Source organism: Protopterus annectens, chromosome 7.part0 (assembly GCF_019279795.1).
Source record: "Protopterus annectens isolate FY-2018-M chromosome 7.part0, PAN1.0, whole genome shotgun sequence".
Lineage (NCBI taxonomy): Eukaryota > Metazoa > Chordata > Ceratodontiformes > Protopteridae > Protopterus > Protopterus annectens.
Genome location: NC_056739.1, coordinates 1,163,095,148 through 1,163,117,543, shown reverse-complemented (window position 1 = coordinate 1,163,117,543; position 22,396 = coordinate 1,163,095,148). Strand labels below are relative to the sequence as shown.

At 38.0% G+C, this 22,396-nt stretch overlaps 1 protein-coding gene across 3 annotated transcripts in view; it reads left to right on the top strand.

Annotated features, from left to right (window-relative positions):
* The window catches only part of CCDC33 (coiled-coil domain containing 33), a 1,222,712-nt gene that overhangs the window by 1,070,762 nt on the left and 129,554 nt on the right, over window positions 1-22,396 (top strand). For all 3 annotated transcript variants that reach the window (XM_044077752.1, XM_044077755.1, XM_044077753.1), the window contains exon 11: window positions 9,607-9,695. In XM_044077752.1, coding sequence (XP_043933687.1) covers window positions 9,607-9,695 — 89 coding nt within the window. The remainder of the gene's footprint in view (window positions 1-9,606; window positions 9,696-22,396) is intronic.

The following is a 22,396-nucleotide window of genomic DNA, read 5'->3' as shown; positions in this document are numbered from 1 at the left end:
GGAAAAATGTTTTCACCTAATACCAATAATATATTTTACTAATGACTACCTACCAATGCTCATTTAGACCTGGCCTGTATAAAGCCCCTAGATTAAGTATCCATAACCTCTCTTTTCTATCAAGAATTGAATGTTTAGTAATGTCTGACAGATTTTTGCCTAAAACTGCATCTATGCCTACAAATACAAAATGTGCAGTCTCATGTTCCAATATATGTTTGTAAAGTGCGCTTCTTTGTCTTTTACAGTTAATATCACTCAGATGTGTAGCTATCTTGGTCTTAAAAGACCTGGATGTTTATCCAGTGTAAAATGCTCCGCATTGGCATACAGCGGGTGACAGAGGTAAAAATGAAAATGTCGCACCCAATCTGTGCGGCAAGTAATCAGTGATCTAATTTCAAATACTTTGGGGGTATTCACAGAGGTGAATGACTTGGTCCTGGAAACTATCTTGCAATATATACAATTGCCAAAACAACTGATCCCCTGATAACCTTACCCTTAACATCTTTTACCTCTTGGTCCATTTTTTTATACCAAGAGAGTAGTTCATCTACATTCTTTTCATGACGATAACTATCTGAGCAATGGTCATCCAAACATTGATCAAAAAATCATCAGATTTTAATATATGCCAATATTTATTCACTACTTCTTTAAATCTAAATGTATTAGTACCAAAAGTAGTAGTGAACCTTATTTTGGAAACAATCACATCCTGACCATCTTGCCCCCTTTCTTCAATATCACTTAAATAAGGCTCCCTGTTGAAGTTAACAGCTCTGTCCTTCACTGTTTTAACTTAAAATACATCATAGCCCCTTTTTATAAATCTGTCACTCATTTTGTCAGCTTCTATTCTGTAGTCAATGTCATCACTACAAATCCTTCTCAACCTTTGAAATTGTGCCTTTAGTATGTTAGTAACCACGTGTTGTTGATGACAACTACTAGCCTCCAGAAGTGCATTTTTTGTAAAGGGCTTCCTATACAAGCTGGTAACCATAGTGCCATATAAGGCCTTAGTAACATTTACATCCAAAAAATCAATAGTGAATAATTCAGTTTTATCCACAAATTTAATATCAGACTTGTTGAAATTCAAGTATGAAACAAACTCACACCATTGTTCTATAGATCCTGACCAAATGTCCCAACAATCATCTAGAAAGTGTTGCTACATGACCAACTGATTTTTGCATAAGTTCTTATCATCATATATCAAACCACATTCCATAAACCCCATGAAGAGGTCCGCATGTATCGGGGCAAAGGTCGTACCCATTGCAGTACCAGTAACCTGCAAGAAACACAGTTTTCCAAAGTAAAACACATTGTGTTCAAGGACCACATGTACCAAGGCAATCAAAAATTCACAATGATCATGTGAATATTGGTGAACTTCACCTCACCAGTATCTCACAGCTTCAATACCCCCTGAATCTGGGATACTGGTATATAAAGATTGTACATCAAGGGTACATAAATAACACCCATTTGGTAAACATTCATCTCAAAAACTCACTAGTGTCCTTTAATCTAGCTCTGACAAGCTTTAATAAAGGTTTAAGTTGAAATTAAAGGCTCTGTCAAAGAGCTCCTACCAGATACTATAGGTCATCCAAGTGGAGAGGTTATGGTCTTGTGCATCTTGGGGAGTATATAAAATATCTGGGGTTTGGGATCTTCCACATGTAATTCTTTAGATAAATCATCAGTAACAATACCATTATTTTTAAACAACAAAAGAATTGCATCAATTTTGTTTTTGAAATCCTGGGTGGGGTCATATGGAAGTTTAAAATAAAATCTACAGTCCTCTAGTTGTCTGGACACTTCACCAATATAATCAGAAGTTTCCCATATAACTGTTACTCCCCCTTTATCAGCTTTCAAAACCACAACTTCCTTATTTTCCTTCAATTGTGTTAATGCATTCCTTTCAGCGTTAGTAAGATTACCTCTAAAATGCTTAAATATAGTATCCTGATTACCATGTGTGTCACGCAATGCAAGTTCCTCAAATATTTTTACTTTAGGGTGATAATGAGGGTTCAACTTAGATTTCTTCACCCTAAAAAATGAACCTGTCACACTGTCAACATCAACCTTAGTGCTATAAAAGTATTTCAGGTTCAGTAATCTACAAACATTTTTAACATCTAAGCACATATCATATTGAGAAACAAAATGTGATGATACATAAGTCAGACCTTTATTTAGTATATATATATATATATATATATATATATATATATATATATATATATATATATATATAGGTTCATAGCTAGGTACTAGGCTATTGGACCAAAGGCCTACGTAAGCCTAGCCAACAAGGTTTCCTGGCTTACGCCACCCAAGAAAGTTATTTTCCTGTGCCACTGTCAAGCAGAGACACAGAAGTGATCCTCGGGGCGTATTTCCTATTTCCCATCCACTCATCAAGATTTTTCTTAAAGAGTGCTAATGAAGAACTTTGCTTGACATAGATGGGTAGCCTGTTCCAGAATATGGGTAGTCTCTGGAACAGGAATCTATCTCTCCAGCATGTCCTGTTTATTGTGGTGACAAGGTTTAGGTCCCTAGAGCATGTAGCTCGGACGGATTGGGATTTCTTTAGGTGTAGCATGTCCAACAGCTCTGGGTTTGACATAGCTTTATATGTTAGGCAGAGATCATCTCGGAGTAGGTGATATGCTATGGAGTAAAGCTGGAGTTTTTTGAGACGGTCAGTGTAGGGCATTTGTTTGAGGCCAGTAATCCTTTTTGTGAGGTATTTCTCTGGCATTTCCAGTTGCTGCAGATGTCTTGTGAGGTACATTCCAAAAGGGGCGTTGTACTCTATAATGGGTCTAATGAGTGTTGAGTAGAGGGGAACAATAACCTCTTTTTTCCTGGATGAGAACCCTTTTAAAATGAGGTGTGCCATATAGAAGGACTTCCTGACTACTGTGGCGATGTGACTATCAAAGGAGAGAGTACTGTCTACCTGGGTCCCAAGGTCTCTTATCACGCATTCGGTGTTAAGTAGATTGCTGCCTATGTGGCAGCTCATGGGCACAGAATTTTTACCAAAGGGGATGACACTGCACTTTTTGGCATTGAGCCTGAGGCCATGGCTCTGACAACAGGCATCTGTCTCTGCGAGGCCCTTCTGTGGGATGTCCACATCATTTGGGAACTTGACTATGGCTCCTAGTTTGCAGTCATCTGCGAACTTCATTAGCCAGAGGCCTTCTGTGTTAGCTTGTACTTCAGAAAAGTAGATACCAAACAGGAGAGGTCCCAGGACTGAACCCTGTGGTACTCTACTTGTCACTGGTTTGAAGTCAGATTTGGAGTCTGCAACTGTTACAGTGTGGGTTCTGTCAGTGAGCCAGTTGGCAACCCATCTTGTGATGTAGGGATTTATACCTAGTTTAGTGAGTTTAGCTATAATTCCAGAATGGGGGATGGTGTCAAAAGCCTTGGCAAGGTCAAGATAGGCTGTGTGAACCACCTTACCCTCATCTACGGCTTTGATGACTGCCTCAAAGAAGTCAATCAGGTTCAGGAAGCATGATCTGCCTTTCACAAACCCGAACTGGGTGGGCTCCAGAGTTTGGAGGTTACCATTGTCTTTGTTTATGAGTTACATGATGATACGTTCCATGGCTTTGCAGACCAGGCTAATAGGGCGATAGTTCCCCGGATCAGTGGTGGCTCCCCCTTTGTGGAGTGGCATAACTGTTGCTGTGTGCCATTCAGTGGGCACAAAGCCAGATGTGAGGCTATTACTGAACATGGTGCATAAGTGGGGAGCCAGTTCATTCTGAAGTTCGTGTAAAATGCAGCCTGGGATGTTGTCTGGTTCCATGGATGCTGTGTTTTTGGCTTTAGAGAGTGCAGCTTTTACCTGCGTAGTTGTGATTACAGGGACTCTGCATTCTTCCTGTATAGATATGAGCTTATTAGGGGGTGGATAAAGTTAGCACTGAACCTATCTGCCAGGATGTTGACAATATCAGTTGGTTCTGTAATTTTCGTGCCATTGTGCTGTAACTCAGAGCAGATTTGGGTGTTGCCATCGAGATTCTTGACATAGCTATAGAATGCTTTGTGGTTGTCCTTAGAATTAGCGGCAATTTTGTTTTTATATATATATATATATATATATATATATATATATATATATATATATACTATATGTAATATATATATTTATAGAAACTGCATATTTTAAAGTTCCTCTTATCTTTTTGCTCTCTATTATCCATGGTCAGCAAACTCAATTTGAGGAGGTTAGTTAGAGTGCAGGGCATTGTGGGTAGTGGGAGGAGCTTGAGACTTGGCTCCTAGTCTGAAGAAATGCAGGCAAGTTGGATCAGTGGATGGAAACGTAACCCATTCATGAGGAGGAATGAAAGAAGACAACACAGATACCAAGTTATGGTAAGTACATAACTAACAATTTTCTTTCAGTATGGATGTGCCCATCAGGACAATCAATGCATCTGTTCAGTTGTATTTTCATTAAAACGAGACAGAGAAAAGTATGTAGTCTGACCTATAAGTACCAAGACATTGCTTTTCACTGCAGCTGTGTCTTTTTCTTTGTTTGTTTGTTTGCAGCTGTCTCTTTTAGTTAACATTAGTTGCTGCCAATTCCCAGGGCTCATGGCTGCATCTGCTTAGAGAGTGACACTTGGCTGGGCAAGGCTCAGTCGCACTTGCTGTTGGAGGTGGCCCCTGTGGATTTCAGTGTATATAAATACTTTGTTCTCTCACTACAGTATTTGTTTACCACACATTTGCTATTTTAACAGTTTTATTATTCTGTGGCTTAAATTTATGCCAAGTAAAAAAAAATCTAGGTACTTATCCTTTATAAATAAATTGCATTCTATTTATTGCTGCATAATTTCCTAGAGTGCTGCACATATCATGTATGTTTCAGTTTAATAGCTCTTTTGGATAGGCCCCTCTGGACTATTTGTTAATGAGTTGTGTTTGTTTCCTTCCCCAGGCTCTATGTCCTGTGTGATTTAATTAAGAGGATGTTTTCCTCCTTAATCTTTGCCTAATAAATCCAGTTAAACATCAGTTCTAGACTAAATGTAGTAGTTCACAGGAAGTACCAGATTTATGCTTTTACATTGCAATCTTTATTTCAGCAAGAACTCTGTTTTACACAATTCTTTTTCAAGTATTGTAGACTGACCTGAAAGTTTTCTTTTGCTCTTTTTTCACAAAAATGCTGCTGATTACCTTTAAAACACTACATTTTGCTTGCAGAGTTTAGTCTACAAATGCACACACAAAATCCTATTTTCCACTGTAGCTCACAATATCCAGTTTGTTTGTCTTTTCCCAGTAAGGAGTCACCACAGCAGAATTCTGGTCTGCTAATAATTGGCAGTCAATTTTTATGGTGCTGAGTTGCCAGCCTGACACCCAACCTTCAGCAAAGGCACACCCATTCACGCATGTCTTTCAGAGGCCAGTCAACCATGGGGAAGACTTGCAGACTCCACAGAGAAGGCACTCCAGCCAAGAATCGAACAGGAGAACCTCTTGCTGTGAGGCAACAATGCTACCGCTGTACCACTGCAGCTTATGTAGTCCACAATATCCAGTATGGCCTTTAAATCATAAGTGGGATTCACATTCTCCAGTATCTATAATTTAATCCAGTTTGTTCTCTAAAAAAGAACTTCAGACTGTTTCTTTACTAAAATAATCAAAAAGTCCGTAAAAACTTCCCATTCATTCCCTCTGTCTCTTCATTGTAGGCATATCATCCAGCAGCCACTAGGTCTGTCCCTTACAAACTGCAGTACAATCTTCTTTCCTGATATGAAAATCATTATCACTATTTGGTAACGTACTAATAGCAGACAAAGTCACAATTTTTTTTATCATTTTCTGTGTATTTTATAGTTATCACAAATACATCACTTTGTGATATTTTGAGCCCACATTTCAGTGTAGCAACCATGGTTTCTTACCTCATGAATAGTTTTACCAGAAAAATATAATTTTACACAATGACCGGAAAAATCACCTTTTGACATAGAACTTTAAAGAGACACCTTAGACTTTTACATACAGAGCAGTAAGAGGAATATTTTGAATGTTTTGTTACATAATGTTAATATAATTGCTACAGTCATGATACTATATTTAGTTTAGAAAACATTTATTTGTAACTCTGCCAATGTTAACACTTTTGCTTAAGATTTACAACATACCATCTTGGGAGCCTTACCTTATGATGTTTTGTGCTGTCCTTGCATGTTCCCATCTATGAATGAGATTTCAGACAAGAAACATGAAAACATGTGCATCATTTGTAACATCACCCTTGGTTACAGAAGAGCATTGTAACAATATAGAAATACACCAAGTCTGTCCCTAAGATGGCTGTGCTGGCATCATGACTAGAACCAACAGCACAGTGATATACAAGATTATTCCTAGTTGCATAATTCATACTCATAACTTTCCTAATATTTTAACATCAGACTTATAAAATGCTAAATGGAAAGGTAATTTACAAAGGAATAATGGGAGGACATTTCTGTGGGTCCCTAATATGTAACAAAGTCCAGAAGGTTTGGACTTTTGCATGGAGTGTTTGTATTCCAAGCAGGCTTTAGAGAATTTTTCCTCAGGTAGATGGCAACTGCTGGTGGTATGACAGGAAAGAGATAGACAATTGAAAACATGTTTTTTGAAAACATAATGGGTTGGCAGATTTAAAAAATTCCCTACAGAATACTCTGTCAAAAATATTGGGGGTGCAAATCATTTTAACTAAGGACAGGACCAGCCTTTGGCCAACTGGTGCCATAGCCAAAAGGACTCCACAGCACCCCCCCCCCCCAAGCACCACCCTGTGTCCCCATCCTGGTCTACCTACACCATCCAGATTACTGGAAAAGTGCCCTGGCTAGAAAATTGCCCTAGGTGGCCCCCAAATTGGCCAATGCCTAAAACCAGCTATGACCAAGGAAATTATTATTTTGAGCTGGGGCACAGGATCTCAATTGCCTAGACATAGTAAGGTCTTACTAAGTTTAATGTTGTTGGCTGACAAAAAGCAGTTATTAGAAAATCAAAATCAAAATCTAAACCAAATTTAACTGAAGTATTGTATATTGTACAGCAGATAAAAGAATTTGAGTTGGGATCATTAGAAAAAGGAAGTGTAAGTTTCATAGAAATAAATGGAATTTGTGGGAACAATACCTACAGAATAATGTTTAGGAGGAAGAGTGAAGTTTAGAGGAAGGTAGAAATTGAGCAATTTAATGTAATGTTAGAATGAATGAAAATTGTTAAAAAGAAAACATAGACTGCATGAAAATAGTGAAGCACATATGGTTTGTGTTAATGCACATATACTCATGTCATGTCTTAAAATGTTATCATTTAATAAAGATGTTTTAAAAACTTACTAAGTACCCCTTTTTGGATAGCATCATGGAATCCTGAATGCAAAAGTACTGCTTCCAAAGCCACTAAACATTAGTGCAGTAGCATAGGTAGGGCAGGGCAAGGGGGACAACTGCCATGGGTACGAAGTGCTGGGAGGAGCAATCAGCCATTCTGTAGCTCTGTTTTATGCAATACAAGCTTTTAAAAAAGTCAAAGACAGGACATCCCTCCTTAACCTGGTAGACTTCTTCAAGAAGGTCACTAAAGATATGGATGATGGCAAAGCAGTGCACACTGCCTACATCGACATGGTCAGGACTTTTGACACAATAACTCACTTGTACATTGCAAATAACTTACAAAATTAGACATAAGCCATATGTCACCCACTGGATAGCCAGCTGGCTCACAGATGGGACAAAAGAAGTTAGGATACAGGAATCCACCCTGTCAAAGAGGTCAGTCACTAGTGAATTCCCATAGGTATCAGTGTTGCGTCCTTTCCATTTTGTCATCTTCTTCTCTTAAATCAAAGGAAACATGAAGGGCCTCTGCCTGACCAGTTTTGCAGATGACTACAAACTAATCATGCTCATTGAATCCCCTAAAGACAGAGATACCCTTTAAGACAGTGTGATGCAGACAAACAGCTGGTGCCAGAGCCATGGACTAAAGCTCAATGCAATAAAATGTATAATAGTACCCTTTGAAAGACATCAACACTTGGAAATAACCACATTGATAATACACCCCTGAAAAGTAGACTGAGTGGTCAGAGATCTGGGAATGCATGTTGACAGTAACCTAATCCTTGACCACTGTGTGTCTATTGTGGTGAAAAATAATTTTGCATTGCACATCTTATAGTTAAAGGCATGGCATCCAGGTCAAGGAAGATCATTGTTCATCTATACTTAGTTCTTATCAAGCAAATCATTGATCACAATGCCCCCTTCAGCATGTACCTGACAAGGCACTGGCAACACTTTGAGAGATCACAGATGTTCCTCACAAAAAGAATACAAGCAGTAAGCAACACGTCTTATGCAGACCATCTTAAAGCCATAGCCCTGTACTAGGTCTCCTGCAAACTGCTGTGCAGTGAGCTAGGCCTATCCTACAATGCATCCTCTGATCCCACACTGATGGAAACCCATTCTAAGGACCTTAACATTGTCTATAAACAGGACATGTTGGAGGGACAGGTGTGTGTGTCAAAAATAACCCCTTCTTTGGAACAGGCTTCCCATCTATGTGAAGCAAACCTCAACCTCATCTCTAGCCTCAATCAAATGTAACTTGGACCAATTGATGGGAAATCACAAGCCTACCCCTGGTTTGGCATGCATGTCCCTAATGGACAAAGGCAGCCTGTGAATGCTTGATGTGTGCAAGCTTATATCGTAACCATAAAACCTCTTGGGGTACTGACACATGACATGTCAGTAATATTTTGGTAAATTTAGAGTAACTTTGTTAGATTTAAAATGGCTCTTGGGCTGATAGTCTAGTAAAAACCTATGAACCTTTGAAATATATGGTTTAGAGGGACAGATATTACAGGTAAAAGCCATTAGGACTATGTGTTTGCATCTAAAGTGATGTCACTGCAACTGATTGCTTTACCTTTCTTTCAATATCTGCTTTACTCATTTTAATGTCATGGTGATCAACATATCCAAACACTCAGTAGGCACAAGCCTGAGAAATTGAACTAGGAGATGTGCACACAAGCCCAGACACACACACACACACACACACACACACACACACACACACACACACACACACACACACACACACACACACACACACACACACACACACACACACACACACACACACACACACAAATACATGCACACACACACTCCTCTACAAACAGTTTTGAACATTGCCAGTTACCCTAGTCCATGGATGTGGCAGAAGCCAGAGCACCAGGTGAAAATCTATACAGGCAGCTTGGTCACAGGGTAGATATGCATACTCCACACAGAAGCCACTTCATCCAAGAAATGAACTGGAAATGCATCAGTGCTAACTACTATACTTCTGTGTTAAAACATTGTGCTCAAAGGTTTCATTAAAAGATGTAGCGTTTGTACTGGAAGGTATGAATTAAAAGATACAGCTTTGATACTGCAAGGTAAAAAATGACTTCTTTACTATCTTCTTTTACAGCTTCCCTAAGACACAAACTGGCCAGTGAGACTGCTGAAATGCAACAATTCAAGAACAAAATACAGCAGCTGCAAAATGAGCTAATTCGGGTAAGTGGAGTATTGACTCTTGCAGATTGATCTAAAGGTTTGCCTTTCAGAAAGGTTGTCCTGAACATCATTCACTCACACAAGTCATTTCAACAACATCATAGTTATGGGACCACCATTACATGCTCACAGTTTTATCAAGGGCAACATCTAAAAAAGTAAACATTATTAGCAAAGCATATGCTTCATACTTGTTTTATGCTGTTTTATTATTTTTATGATGAGTATTGTATACATCAACATATGTCAAATGATCTGTAAGAATATTCCTTTTCAGGTTATTATATCTTTGAAACTCTCTCTCACTTTGTTCTTATTCTCGTTTATGTACAGTAGTAACGAACAGCATACTACTAATGTGCTAAAAGTACCCCTGTTCTACTAATGGACAGAGGCAACTTCTCCTAAATGCTTTATCCCATGCATGCCCCCCCCCCTCAAATTATCTGTGGTATGATCCCAGTTATTCTCATTAGGAGTTATATGCAATTATAGACCATGGGATTGGTAAAACCAATCTATAACAAAATGTGATAGATCATTTTGAGCATAAAAAAGGGAAATTGGTTAGGCTTAAAATGGCCCACAAGGGCAGCTAACCTAGTACTTACCTATGAACCTATACACTGTCAGAGTGTCCCTTAAGTTAGCGAAATTACATTTTCATGAGGTTTGTTAGTCTCTATCAAGTCCATGATGGAATGGTTGCAAATGATAAATTGGAGGTACTTTTAGATCTGTGATAAAAATCATAAGTGTTACTAGTCATTGTATGAAGACAAAATGAAGACAACTGGAAAAGGACTAAGGTAATACATAAGAAGAATATTTATATAAAAAGGAAAATAATTTATTAGATCATCATTATGCCTTCATCTGACTTACTGTACCTGGTTTTGTAGAACACTGCTAAGGAAACAGACTTATTTTCATTTCAAGTCAGGAGTTATAGGCAGCTGTAATGTTAGGCTCTTTAATACATATGATTACATATAATTAAATAAACCCTTTAGCTCAAGCAGAGAAGGACACTGAGGATTTTGATCTTTTTATAACATAATCAATTTCTTATGTGTTTGACAACTGGATGTCAAAAAATTTATTTTGCTTCACTCCTGAAGTGACGCTTGGCATTCAGCTTGAAAACACAATTTACTGATTTTGATAGGAGAAAACCTATCATAGTTCTTTGCAGTGCATAGAGTTTTAGCTGATCTCATGCATTTCCATCTAGAAAGAAAAGAAAGTTCAGAAGTGAAAACTGTTTTTCATCTTTGAAGGGTGTAATACAGCACCATCGCAGACAGTAGACAGAAGTGAAGTGCATCACTGAACAGCTTTAAAAGCTGTTAGACACCTTTCTGACATTCTCTTTCCCCATATGACATTGTAACATAAATTACAGATGTTTTTATTTGGCAGTTGAAGTGTGTGTTATAATTCAAGACTAGATCATAATAACTTTGAAAGGTGCATATCCAGGTTGTGCATTTTATTCTGAAGTCAGAAAATTACATAATAAACATATCCTTTTTTTGCCAATTTTTGAGCATAGGCACCACACTCCATGTAGTACATATAGAGTTATGACTGAGCTACCAATACTAATCAGTCTGTTATATGTTTTAGAAATGGATTCCAAGAAATTCACGTAAAGAGTCTTTCTCGCAATTTATTAAGAGAACACATAATGAATTGAAGTTATGACTAGAGACCCGATCATAAGTCCTTGTAACACATGTTGAGCATTAACCGTCTCATCTTATTCCAGTACCATAACAGCCATTTACTCACTAGCTGACTGACCACATATTTTCTAACGTGGAACAGGGCACACTTACTGGTACTATTTTCCTTGACCTTAAAACAGTCCTTGATATTGGACCTTAAAACAGTCCTTGATATTGGACCTTAAAACAGTCCTTGATATTGTAGATTATACCCTCTTACTTCACAAATTAAAAGGCAAAGACCTCTAATCTGATGTTGTCCAATGGTTTCAAAACTACTTTTCCAAAACAGCTTTCATCTTTTAGGGCTTCATAATACATACATCTCTGGGTCAACCTGTGAAGGTGTAATTCAAGGATATGTTTTTCGGTCCACTCCTCTTTTGTCTCTCTCTTTGCAAATTATGTTCCTTGAGACGTCCTTCTCACTAATTGTATTTATATACAGATGATTTTATCCTCATGATAGAAAATCACAATCAATCCGTTCTCAAATATTAACTTCAGAATGACTTCACTGCTATCTAGAAATGGTGTCAGAACAATAAATTTAATTTTTACACTCAAAAGAGCTCTCGTACGTTATTTTGTACACCACAAAAATTGCAGTCCACTCAAATTATCAATACTACCAACCCCTCTGGTGTCACTTCCGTACATCAAAGAATAAAAATACTTATGCCTTCTATATGACCAAAACCTCACCTGTCATGAACACACAGGGAACCTAGCACATGAAGCCTGTACTCTTCACGTAGAGACACCCGACATTTCCTAAAGTTCTTTTACCCCGTTTACGAGTGCCATTTTCTTCCCATGGTTTCCCAAACCAACTGAAAAACATTACTAGCACAATCCCTTAGTTTTAAAAGTCCTTGTGTGCTTCCTCCACTGTCTCCTAATCATAAAACAAATACATTCTATAGCACACTGAATACATTAAGGACAAATCTTATCTTCGGAGTATCTCTCAAATCAGAAATGTCATAAAGATGGCAGAGATTAAGCGTTATCTATGTTCTAATAGTCAAGAGATGAGATCAACAGGAATATGTTCTACATTATGTCTAATGAATGCAAGCAGAGCACTGAGGCAGTCTATACTACCTTCGTCTGCAGCAAGAACACTTCACATTTTTGGAATCATAAGATCTTCAGTAAAAAGTGAATGAATCTGAAAGGTGACAAGCAGAGTAACCCTAACTTTTCACTTAAACTTGATTGTTCATTCTGGAAATACTCCTCTGATATTGCTATGGCCTTTATAAAACAATTTTTTAGCCCATCATACACCTCCTCCACAAAACCCTCAGTCTTCCTTTCATATTCCCCTTCATGTTTTGTGAAGCTTGATCCTTGGGAACCTTAATTTCTCACAGTAACTTCTTCTTCTTCTTTCGGCTTTTCCCGGTTAGGGGTCACCACAGTGGATCACCTGTCTGCTCATGATTGGCAGTGGGGTTTTACGGTGTCGAGTTGCCAGCCCAGTGCACAACCTTCCACAGAAGGCACGCACATGCACGCACTCATGCCTAGGGCCAATTTAGAGTGTCCAATCCACCTACAGCATGTCTTTAGGATGTGGGAGGAAACCGGAGCACCCGGAGGAAACCCACACGACCACAGGGAGGACATGCAGACTCCACACAGAAGGTACCCCAGCCGTGGATCGCACCAGAGAACCTCTTGCTGTGAAGCGACAATGTTAACCGCTGCACCACCACAGTAACTAAACTATAATAATATTACCCACTCATGCAAGATTTATAGTAGTTATTTTTTCTTAAGCTCCTTAAGGCATATAACCTTTAGTGCCTTGTTTCACCTGTAAATGTTCACTCTCTTTAAACAAATTAACTTTATTAAAATTATATTACATTAAACCATTTACACATCATCCTAGCTGAATCAAAACAAATTATTACAATGTCATTCTGCATGCAGTCGTTATAACATTGCTCTTGGAATCTGACCATTTTAAGAATAACAATTTTATATTCAATAATACCAAACTTTATGCCTTACTTCCATTTAGCCCCCAAAAACTGCACTGACTGATGCAAAACCTCTGAATGTATACCAGTATGGAGAAAACATGCACATGCTGTCAACGAATATAAACCATGCAAGTCATCAGAAATATACTAGTGAAATTTCATATTTATTCATGTCACAAAACTACTGCCATCAGGTGTTTTAAATACTACTGCTGTCTCCTTTGCCTTGTTGGTTTTTAGTTGCCTGGTGGTGTGTATCCAAACCTTGTTCCAATTTAAAATACAGCCACTGATCCAACTGCTAATGCATGGAAGGGCCTTACTAATGCTAGATGTATTTGTAACATTGCACCATCTATAATGCCAGCCTCACATTTGATCTGTCACTGAATCCTGATTTTTATATTTTATTCACACCACCAGGATATAATATTCTTCAGTTAGCTAAGACCCATAAACATTTCAAAAGGGTTGATCTTTTAAGTCATGATTCTCTTACCTGCACCGTCTCTGATACCCATATCCATTACACTCAACCATCATGAATTTTTGTTAATGTCAACATCAGTCACCCTAAATTTCTATCCATACCTTGCATTTATGCCCCCCAGGTAAAGGTGAAATTATTACTGATAAAGTGTTCCATTAACTTTATATCTAATTAGCTCAAAGCTAACCATCTTAATACTTCAGCATTGACTGGACCACAACAGATTAAAGATCTAATCACTCATGAGTTCACTCAAGTGATCACTCTCCTCAGCTTCATTTAGGGATCAAGCCACACATAGGTTGTCCCAATTAATCACTCTTGTCCCAGTTGATTACTCTGCTCAACCCTTATGGCATAGAGATATAAATGCCTTGACTATTAACCTAATACCTCAAGTTCATTGGAAGCTCGATAGCCTGTTGAAGCTGGTGGAGAGCAGGCCTTAATCAGCAGTCAAACTAGGTGAATAAGCAGATCCAAGGGCATTACTTACCTACAACACAGGACAAGGCATGCCCTGGACCATGTCTTATGACCCACCTAATCTATAAAAAGAATTCTGGCACATCTTAGGGATTAAGCTTAAACTAATATATATACTTCCTTAAGTAACTATGGCAGCTACCTGGTCCCATCCTCCCACTCAACTCACTTTGCCAGCCATGGCATAAGGCTGGTAATCCTGGATAGAGATTTATCCTAATATGGTATATTGGTTTATAAGGTGGATTGGTGAGATGTAGGGGTTTATGGGGGATGCCACACAGCTGATGATGAACAACCCCCAGCCCCCAAAAAACTCATCAGTCTTCCCACTTGTACTTTTACTAACAAAGTTTCAGGTATTCTTGATTAAGCTTGTCAGCTGGTTTAAAAATATATACATCTTGTTGAAAGTAGTCAAGTCCTACATGTCTTGCAAATATTAAAAACGTTTCTAAACAGGACCTGAATTTTTCTAACTCTTTCTCAGGAGACCTCTGTTTATTTACTTATCCCCAGGGTTCACTTCTAAGCCTTATTCTCTTCATTTTTTCCTTTTTATCATCAGTCAGAATTCAGCTTCTTTCCAAGCATCAATCTATTTGCCAGCAATTTACTGTTCCAGGAAAAAATGGCTTAGTACATCTATTAGAATTAGCATTATAGGATCCCTTTTTACAAATATGCTCCTAATTCACAAACCATGAATAAAACAAATCCTATGGTCATTGCAACTAATGGCAAAGATTTTTGTGCTTCTCCTTAAACATTGTATGTCCTCATGGCAATCCAGTCCCTAGAATATATACATACATTTGGAAACACACCTGATTTGTCTTCTGTTTTGCTCTGTCCCTCAGCATATTCCAACAGAAAGTGTGGCTGCTTAATGGTGCTTCAGCAGCTGGACTTCATTCTGTTGGTGTATTTTTAATTTACAATGGGCATGCTCATTCAGCTGTCCAATCAGAGTGCTCAGTTTTAATACAAGTGAGATATTGTTTAATGAGACTTAATTCAAGAAAAGTAATACAGACTGTAATTGCTGCTACAGTAAAGTGATGTCTCAGTTTAACTTGCAGTTATAAAACACTTAAATTATTATCTAATTCACCATTGTTAGCCACATCAGTTCTGTCTTATGGACATAACTTCAGTGCAGTTTGTTAGCAAACATCTCACATTCATTCATTTAATCACTTCATTGTTATCAGAAGTACGAATGCTTATTGTCAAAGATGATACAGCAGTGTACATTAAGATCTGCATGTGTTTACAGGCAATGGGATGGATTAATAGCTGTTAATATTTATACTAAATTGTTACAGATCATGAAGCATATAACATAAATGTGTCTTTGTATGAGTTGTGTGTGTCTATGAAATAGAAATAATATAGGCTTTGAGGTATGTCTAGATAGTTATTTATAGCTACAGGAGTGTAGATCAGTGTGTATCTTGAACCTAGTCAGCCACTGTAGTTAGGTAGCACATGCATATAAGTTACTGAGTACGTGCAAGATCATTGCCATTTTGTATAGTCAGTCAGAGTGAGCACAGGCATGAATGGAGATGCACATTTATTTATTTATTTAACATTTGTTCACCGGGAAAGTCCAACTAGGACAGAGCCTATTTTCAGTGGAGGCCCAGGGAGAAATGCTCCAGACACATGTGAGAGTGTTTGAAGTAACAAGTCAGTTAGTTAGTTTATGAAGTTCGAAGTGCATATTCCAGTTACATCTCCTGATTGGTTTATGTACAGTAAAAGACCTGAACGCATACCCAGCCTCAGTGTCTCATTTGAATATGAGACATGCGATATGGTGTCAGAATGGGATCCAAAGTTGAAGCTGCTTACAAGCCATGAGGCACGACGTTAGAAGTGGAGAAATATACAGCAGTGAACTCGCAAACAGGTCAGTGGTTATTCAAAGGTACTTAAACTCATTTAAATGATTCGTCAGTCGCCGAATATGTGGAAAAGCATTCAAAATGTTTGAAATAATTACCAAGATAAACGAAATGTCCGAAATAGTGACATATTGATAGAAGTGTTAGAAATAATTTCTGAAGTGTTTAAAATATACGAAAAGGCAAAAACATCCAAGTTTTTTCTCAGTGTATGACTTTTTTGCATTAACTAAAACTTTTCAAAGTATACAAAGTCTCCAGAGTGTTCACAGTGTTTGCAGTGTTAAAATAAACCATTTCAGAGAGGTTGTTGTGCAGTTGGAAATAATTACAAGTACCTGGTCTATGTTTATACTTAAATGAATTTTGTTGTTATGGCAGAGGGATTTTGCAGACCTGGACTGCTGGTGTTTGATAATAATCTTCTATGGCCAATTTAGAGTGTCCAATCCACCTGCAGCATGTCTTTGCCACACTGGTGTTTGATAATAATATTGTAGAGAATTGGCGAGTGTTTGAGCAAGACTATGATATTTTCATACAGGCAGCAATTTCTGATAAAGACACACGTACAAAGGCATTCATACTTCTTAATTTAGCTGGCTCAGAAGCCATTGAAAAGGAATGTTCATTTGTGTATGCACCTGCCGTGTATGCAGGGCCAGGGGATAACTGCCATATTGTGATACAGGCTGAAATGCAGGAAAACCCTGAGTGCTTAAAATGTAAATTTAGAGAAATGTGTAACCCTCAAATGAATATTATAATGGAAAGGCATATATTTTACATAAGAAATCCAAAGCCTGGTGAAACTATAGCAGCATATATTACTAATTTGAGAAATAAAGCAAAAACATGCAGATTTGGTGATTTACAAGATGAGTTGATAAAATACCATCTTGTGTGTAGTGCTAATAATGCAGTGAGAAAGATTTTGCTTCTAGATAGTGATGTAACATTAAGCAAAGCCACTGAGATTTGTCAAATACATGAGCTTACAGAAAAGCACACGAATATGCTTACGAATGAGAAAATCATGCTGGGAGTATGCGAATGTTGATAGTGTACAATATAAAGCTAAGATGAAAAAGAGATATAAACCGAAGGGTGTCATAGCCAGTCTTATTCTTAACTATTGCAATTGTGGAGGCAGTCATGAACCTAAATGAGAAAGGTGCTTAGCTTTTGGTCAGCAATGTCACAAATGCAAAAAGTGCAATCATTTCAAAAGGCTTTGCAAGTCTAAAGTGGCATAATCTTTTATTAAAAGAGAGCATTCAAGGAAGCAAGTAGATCAGACAGAGAGCTGTGAGTAAACTTTTTATGTTGCTGTTGCCTCTGTGATTGATAAAACAGTTAATAGAGTAGACTATCAGTTGGCAACAAAGAGTGACATATTTTGTACTGTACAAATTAATAGGAAACCTGTAGAGCTCAAAGTAGACACTGGATCCAAGGGTATTGTTTTATCAGCACAAATGTTTGCCAGAGTAAAAGTAGGTGAGAAACTTGATTCAGCAAAGTGTGCATAACTAGTTGCTTATGGTGATGAAGAGATTCAAACTGATGGCGCAGTAGTTCTTTCATGCCATTCTGCTGGAAACAGCTGTGACTTGCAGTTTTACATAGTCAAAAAACATGTGCAATCACTGTTAGGCTTCAAAGATTGTTTAAGAATGGGATTGATTTCATTTAATAAAGAAGTTTATCATATAAGTATGAACAACAATGATAGTTTCACACATAATATTTTAGTGAATATGATGATATTTCCAAAGACAAGCTTGTCAAACTTCCAGTCACATATTCCATGAAGTTAAACCATGAAGTAAGCCCAGTTGTCAGACCAGCAAGGATGATTCCGGAAGCAATGCAGAGCAAAGTAAAATCAGACCTAGACAAAATGGTGAAGAACCAACTGAATGCGTATCCTCCATGGTCATAGCTCATAAGAAAAGCTCAGATGATATTCAAATGTGTATTGATCCAAGAGACTTAAAGTGCTTAAACATCCTCATCATCCAATGCATACAGTAGAAGAGATAGCCACTATCATGCCAAATGCCACTAGGTTTTCAGTCTTAGATGCATAAAGTTCCTTTTGGCAAATTTTTCTGGATCACAGATCTTCATTGTTAACCACTTTTAGCACACTATTTGGTAGATACAGATTTTTTAGAATGCCATTTGGGATAAATTCTGCCAGTGAAACATTTCAATGTGCAATGGAGCAAATTTTTTTCTGGTTATCCATGTGCTATCATAGTAGGTTAATGGTGAAGATGAACATGACAGAAATCTCAGGAAACTTCTAGACCATGCACGTAAAGTCAGTCTTAAACTGAATCCTCAGAAATGTAAATTCAAACTCAAAGAAGTTACTTTTGTGGGACTGGCTAACAAGCAGATCTGTCTAAACAAACAGTAATTCTTGAGAGGTCAGTTCCAGAAAATGTCACATATTTACAACATTCTCTAGGTATGGTAAACTATTTAGGAAAGTTCGTCCCAGACCTAAGTGAGCTTTCAGCACTGCTACATGAGTTGACATGCACAAATGTAAACTGGTCCTGGTTGGAACAACACCAAAAAGCATTTGATATTGTGAAGAAGATTATGATATGATTATGATATTATGATGTTCATAAACCTGTAACTCTTTTTTGTGATGCTTCAAAGTATGGCCTTGGTGCAGCATGTCTTCAGGAAGGCATACCAGTAGGCTATACATCCATAACTTTAACCCAGTCAGAGATGCAGTATGCACAAACAGGAAAATAGCTTGTGACAGTACTGTTTGCATGTTCGAAGTTCAGTGATTATATTTATGGAAGACCTATCCAAATAGAGACTGGTCACCAACCTCTAGTGACAGTTTTGAAAAAGCCAATACATACAGCCCCAGCACACCTGCAACACATGATGTTAATATTGCAAAAGTACACTTTCACTGATATCTATACAAAAGGTGAATATCTATACCTTGCTGATGCTTTGTCAAGAGCACCCAGATAAGTAACAGAACAGCATGAAAATGAGAAAGCAGAGTTTGAAGTCATGGAAGTCAGAATTTTTTTGTCATCACATCTTGATGAACTTATAAATCACACAGCTTCAGACCTAATTCTCCTGAAGTTGAAAAATGTTATTAGTCAAGGATGGCCAGCACAACAAACCAATTTACCACTTGACATTCAGCAGTATTATCTTTACTGAGACAAGCTCATGATGAAAAATGGAATCATCATGAAAGGTCCTAAAGTGGTCATTCCTAAAGCATTATAACAGAAATCTATCAGCATTTTGCACTGTGGTCACCCGGGTACTGATTCAAGCAAAAGAATGACAAGAGGCATAGTTTTTGGCGTTTGTGATGACCCTCCACTGGACCAGTAAACAAGGAGCCTCAATCCTCACCACTGGCACCAGTGGGGGGATGTACACTGACAGGATGACAAGTATACACACAATATTTCCAGATGCAGCTCTCTGCATCAAGTGCAATTTCCCTTAAGAGCACACAGAGACCACAGTCAGTCCAGGGCTGGTTTCTCCCTCTTTCTTCAGATCCCCAGTAAGACTTCCCACTGGCTCACCTATAGAGCTGAGATCTCAGCTGAGTGGCCAAGCCAATACCTCCAGCACCCTCTCTGTCCAACCAGTGCTTCACGTGCCTGCCCAAGTAGCTGACACACACACTCTTTGAGGTTTAATTTGCACACACACACACCTGGGAAAGGTTAGCACAGTTTGACTAGCTATACTTCCTTTTGCTCAGATAAGGTAGTTATCACTGCCACCAGCTGACTCCTTATCAGCTACTTTAAGGCACTTAATAAAGGGTGTCCAATCTTACTGTGTAATGTTACTATTAATACAAATGTTAGTTTGACCAAGAGCAAGGCCATTAGGAGTGGCCTACACAGTGTCACCAAATAAATATGCAAGTTCTCTCAGAACTTAAATATCGCTACACAAATCAGCAATAAATGAAAGGTTTAAATATATTTAATAATGAATATTAAAAGAACAAGACAATACTAAACATATACTCACAGTGACATCAGAGTTCAAAACCACAGGAAATATTTAAAACAACACTATAGGACAGTCTCAAATAAATAAATACAAATATGTAAACTAAGCTTTGCTATATTCCTGACTGTATCGAAGAGAGTTACTATACCTTAGAAACTTACTTACAGAGCAAGGCAGATGTGGTGAATGGATCTTCTAGGTGTTGTCAGGTAAAAGAAAGAATACAGAATGCTGTGTCTCTCTAAAAGACCTCTCAAATTAATATTGTAAATATTACTGCTGGACTAGCTTGCAGAATGTCATCTGACTTCTAGTTCCCTAGGCCCAAAACAACCATTGATGGCAGCTGGTAGCATTTAGCATCTACTTGTAAAAATAGGGTCTGTATCAGAACATCGAAGTTTCAAAACTTTAAATGTTCTAATATCGACCTCTGTTCAGCAAAAGCTGAAAACATCGAACATACAGAACAGCGAATTTTTTCCTAGGGAAAAATTTGCTGTTCCAAAACTCATGCACACAACACAAGCACACCAAACAAACAGCAATCCACACACATACACCTAAAATCTTACACCTAACCCTACACTAAACTATACACACACCACTAACTATCCACTTACCTTAACCCAAACCCTAACCCTAAGATCCGTCACTATTGCACACTCACCTCACCCGTGCCCTAACCCTAACTCACCTACACCGCCCTAACCCTCATGTCCACACAATCGCACACTTACCTGACCCACACCCTAATGCTAACTCACCTACCCTGCCCTAACCCTCACATCCACACAATCGTACACATACCTAACCCGCGCCCTAACCCTAACTCATCTAACCCGCCCTAACCCTCACGTCCACACAATCGCACACATACCTAACCCGCACCCTAACCCTAACCCTAACTAACCTAACCTGCACTCAATTGCACACTTACCTGAACCCAACCCGTAACTTTCCACCACAGTGCTGAAAATACCGAAGCAACAGAAACGGACAACTGAATTCTTTCCCTAGGAAAAAATTTGGGTTTCTATTGCTTTGATATTTTCAGCTTTCGCTGAATAGGGGTCGATATTAGAACATTCAAAGTTTTGAAACTTCGACGTTCTAAAATAGACCCTAAAAATAGATGGACAAGAGCTTTTCCTCAGATCTTTGACAGATGCTGGAAGTCATAAAACAATAAAACACTTCTAGGACAATACAGAAAGTTCCCTAGTTTTAGACATTGTCTTTCCTTGCTGCATTGAAACTGAAAAATATCATCTTTTGCTGTAAAGTAATTTAATTTCAGCTATTTTTCTAAAATTTACTAGACTGAGGTTAGTCTACTGTGTACTAGTTTTCACCGTTAAAATATATAAATTTAAACAGTTACAATATTGCATGTACATTAATGTTCTATTCCAGTAGAACACACTGTGGTTACATTTCAAGCAGCACTTTGCAAAAATCTTTTCAACACATGCTTCTGTACCAGCAGTTTGATATACGCATGACAAACAGTTATAATACATTTGTAACACAAGCATCTTATATAAAAAATGTTGATATTCACAAATGACATATAATTATTTACAAAATTCCAGATAGCTGTGCTGGCAGTCTCTCCCTTTGTCACAGCCTTCTACATCAAAATATGTAGGGAAGGAAACCCTAACATGATCAATTTGCAGCAGCACCAAACCACATCAACAAAAAGAATCACTTCAGCTAGACTAGATTCTTGAATTACCATGGCTGACAGTTCCTACAGATATTTTCAAATGGAATGGTCAATATGACTTAGTGTTAGTAGACTCTTATTCAAATTGGCTGGAAATCAAGCTTCTTCCTAACTTAACATCCAGCCCTGTCATTACGAAATTGAAGAGACATTTTTCTGTCCATGGTAGTCCACACAAAGTCATTTCTGACAATAGTGCACAGTTTACAAGTCAGAAATTTAAGAAATTTGCTGAGTCTTGGGACTTTGTTCATGTTGCTGGTAGTGCTGAGTATTCATAGACCAATGGAGTAGATGAGCGTGCATTTGAGAGTG